This window comes from Populus nigra, chromosome 1 (assembly GCF_951802175.1).
Source record: "Populus nigra chromosome 1, ddPopNigr1.1, whole genome shotgun sequence".
In the NCBI taxonomy this organism is placed as follows: Eukaryota; Viridiplantae; Streptophyta; class Magnoliopsida; order Malpighiales; family Salicaceae; genus Populus; species Populus nigra.
The window spans coordinates 48,775,553-48,778,834 of NC_084852.1; the positions used below are offsets into that span (position 1 = coordinate 48,775,553).

Below are 3,282 nucleotides of genomic sequence, written 5' to 3' on the forward strand. Positions count from 1 at the left end.
ATAAAAAAAAAAAACAAGGGGTAGAAATCCTTATGCCCAATTTTGTTGGACATAATTGACTTGTTTAATTATACATAAAATAAAGTTTACTTGTTAACATTCGGTTTGTATTGAAAGTGATGAGAGCATAAATTGAACTCTCTCGAACGTTTCAATCCACCATTCGGCCTATATTATATCTTTACTTATAAGTCAAAGTACCTGACCTATCCTATATTTCTTTCGAATATCCAGTTAACCATGTCTTAGCCTAGGGTTTTGACTAGCCTAGCTAAGACAAAAGGTTTCTTCGCAGTTTGTAATGGAAAAAGACACAGCAAACAATGAAATCGCTTAGGGCCAATAGACATTTAATAACAAGACATTAATTTTCAAACTTGCAAGAAGCAAAAATATATAATTTTGACAGATAGAGAAATGTAATGTGATAATTATCGTTTCAAATTAATGCAATTATAACTATTGCATTGCAAAGGATAAAAAGAAATGTTCCAATGAGCACTTCTCCGTACAAAAGAATTCACCATTAGTATACAATCTCGATCCTTGTTACACTGAGAAAGTTGATTTAAACAAATTTGGAATTTGTTTGTTCACAACAAAGAAAAAGAAAGAAATAGTAACTTATTGCATGTTGTTAAACTTCAAATTGACACTACAACAGCTTAGTAGTGTTTTGGTGGTGGGGGTGATGCATAAATGTATGGAGGAGGTGGAGAGTGAGTTAGGGGTGGTGGAGACTAATAATAGTAAGGTGGTGGAGGTGATGGCGATGGTGGTGGTGGTGACTTATAGTAGTATGGAGGTGGTGGTGATGGAGATGGAAGAGGGGGAGATTTTTTTGGAGGGGGAGGAGATGTATAATGGTATGGTGGAGGAGGAGACTTCTTTGGTGGAGGTGGGGATGAGTAGTGGTATGGAGGTGGTGGAGACTTCTTTGGGGGAGGTGGGGAGGTGTAATGGTATGGTGGAGGGGGAGACTTCTTTGGTGGAGGAGGAGATGAGTAGTGATATGGAGGTGGTGGAGACTTCTTAGGAGGAGGTGGGGATGTATAGTGGTATGGTGGAGGGGGAGACTTCATTGGAGGAGGAGGTGATGAGTAATGGTATGGTGGAGGGGGAGACTTCTTTGGTGGAGGAGGGGATGAGTAGTGGTATGGAGGTGGCGGAGACTTCTTTGGAGGAGGTGGGGATGTGTAGTGATAAGGTGGATGAGGAGACTTCTTTGGTGGAGGAGGAGATGAATAATGGTATGGAGGTGGTGGAGACTTCTTTGGAGGAGGTGGGGATGTATAGTGATAAGGTTGAGGAGGAGACTTCTTTGGTGGAGGAGGGGATGAATAGTGGTATGGTGGAGGGGGAGACTTCTTTGGAGGAGGTGGGGATGTGTAGTGGTATGGTGAAGGGGGAGACTTCTTAGGTGGAGGAGGGGATGAGTAGTGGTATGGAGGTGGTGGAGACTTCTTTGGTGGAGGTGGGGATGAGTAATGGTATGGAGGTGGGGGAGACTTCTTTGGTGGAGGAGGGGATGAGTAGTGGTATGGAGGTGGTGGAGACTTCTTTGGAGGAGGTGGGGATGTATAGTGATAAGGTGGAGGGGGAGACTTCTTAGGTGGAGGAGGGGATGAGTAGTGGTATGGAGGTGGTGGAGACTTCTTTGGAGGAGGTGGGGATGTGTAGTGGTATGGTGGAGGGGGAGACTTCTTAGGTGGAGGAGGGGATGAGTAGTGGTATGGAGGTGGTGGAGACTTCTTTGGTGGAGGTGGGGATGAGTAATGGTATGGTGGAGGGGGAGACTTTTTTGGAGGAGGAGGTGATGAGTAATGGTATGGAGGTGGGGGAGACTTCTTTGGTGGAGGAGGGGATGAGTAGTGGTAAGGTGGTGGTGGAGACTTCTTTGGAGGAGGTGGGGATGTGTAGTGGTATGGTGGAGGGGGAGACTTCTTAGGTGGAGGAGGGGATGAGTAGTGGTATGGAGGTGGTGGGGATTTCTTTGGAGGAGGAGGGGATGTATAGTGGTATGGAGGTGGTGGGGATTTCTTTGGAGGAGGAGGGGATGAGTAGTGGTATGGTGGAGGGGGAGACTTCTTTGGAGGAGGTGGGGATGTGTAGTGGTATGGAGGTGGTGGAGACTTCTTAGGTGGAGGAGGTGACGAGTAGTGGTATGGAGGTGGGGGGGACTTCTTTGGAGGAGGAGGGGATGTGTAGTGGTAAGGTGGAGGGGGAGACTTCTTTGGTGGAGGAGGGGATGAATAGTGGTATGGAGGTGGTGGAGACTTCTTTGGAGGAGGTGGGGATGTGTAGTGGTATGGTGGAGGGGGAGACTTCTTAGGTGGAGGAGGGGATGAGTAGTGGTAAGGAGGTGGTGGAGACTTCTTTGGAGGAGGTGGGGATGTGTAGTGGTATGGTGGAGGGGGAGACTTCTTTGGAGGTGGTGGGGATGTGTAGTGGTATGGAGGTGGGGGAGACTTCTTAGGAGGAGGAGGGGATGTGTAGTGGTAAGGTGGAGGGGGAGACTTCTTAGGAGGAGGAGGGGATGTGTAGTGGTATGGAGGTGGTGGAGACTTCTTTGGAGGAGGTGGGGATGTGTAGTGATAAGGTGGAGGGGGAGATTTCTTTGGTGGAGGAGGTGATGAGTAGTGGTATGGTGGAGGTGGTGATTGAGATGGAGGTGGTGGAGATTTATAATAGTAAGGCTCATATGCCACCACACTGGTGGCTACAAGGCATATTGCTATGGCATGTATCATTGGGGACAAATGCCCCATCTTCCCCCTGCTTTCCATCTTTAGAACTCTTGCTTTTTGTGTTTGCATGTTTAGCATGGATGCCAGCCCTTTATATAGTGATCTATTTAATCATTGCTGAAAAAGATGTGTTTTTTTAATGATGTATACAGCCTGGATTAAAGCATAAAATTAAGTTTCAAATCTGACTGAGGTACAACTTCTATATTCTTGTCTTTTGTCTTTTGACTACTTCTTGGTGGTTTCCCACGCAGGTAGTAAACCTTGAAATTGTCAGCTTGAGAGTTGGTGAGGTGCCATAAAATTCTTTGTTAGAACTGTGAAACGCGTTCGTAGCCAAATTGGTAATGTTTTAGCCCAAATTGGAAAAATTAAGTCAAAGACTTCTATCTTACAATAAAATTTGGTGCCATTCTCATTTGGACCTGGTAAATCCTTGCAAAATGGCTGAACATTGTACTGAAAGGATCATGTTGGAAGGTATCAACTTACTTGATACTTCAATACTAGCTCTATAACAAATCCATGTTTGATC

General features: G+C 45.7%; 1 protein-coding gene across 1 annotated transcript; it reads right to left on the reverse strand.

The window, feature by feature from the left end:
* Positions 1–420: 420 nt before the first annotated feature.
* Positions 421–2,811, reverse strand: LOC133667827 (extensin-1-like). Its single transcript, XM_062105601.1, has one exon. The coding sequence runs from the start codon at positions 2,784–2,786 to the stop codon at positions 741–743; it is 2,046 nt and encodes a 681-aa protein (XP_061961585.1). The 5' UTR covers positions 2,787–2,811; the 3' UTR covers positions 421–740.
* Between the last annotated feature and the right edge of the window lie 471 nt (positions 2,812–3,282).

Excerpts from the sequence above, each read along its gene's own strand:
- LOC133667827 (XM_062105601.1), bottom strand. The coding sequence starts at position 2,786 with ATGGAAAGCAGGGGGAAGATGGGGCATTTGTCCCCAATGATACATGCC.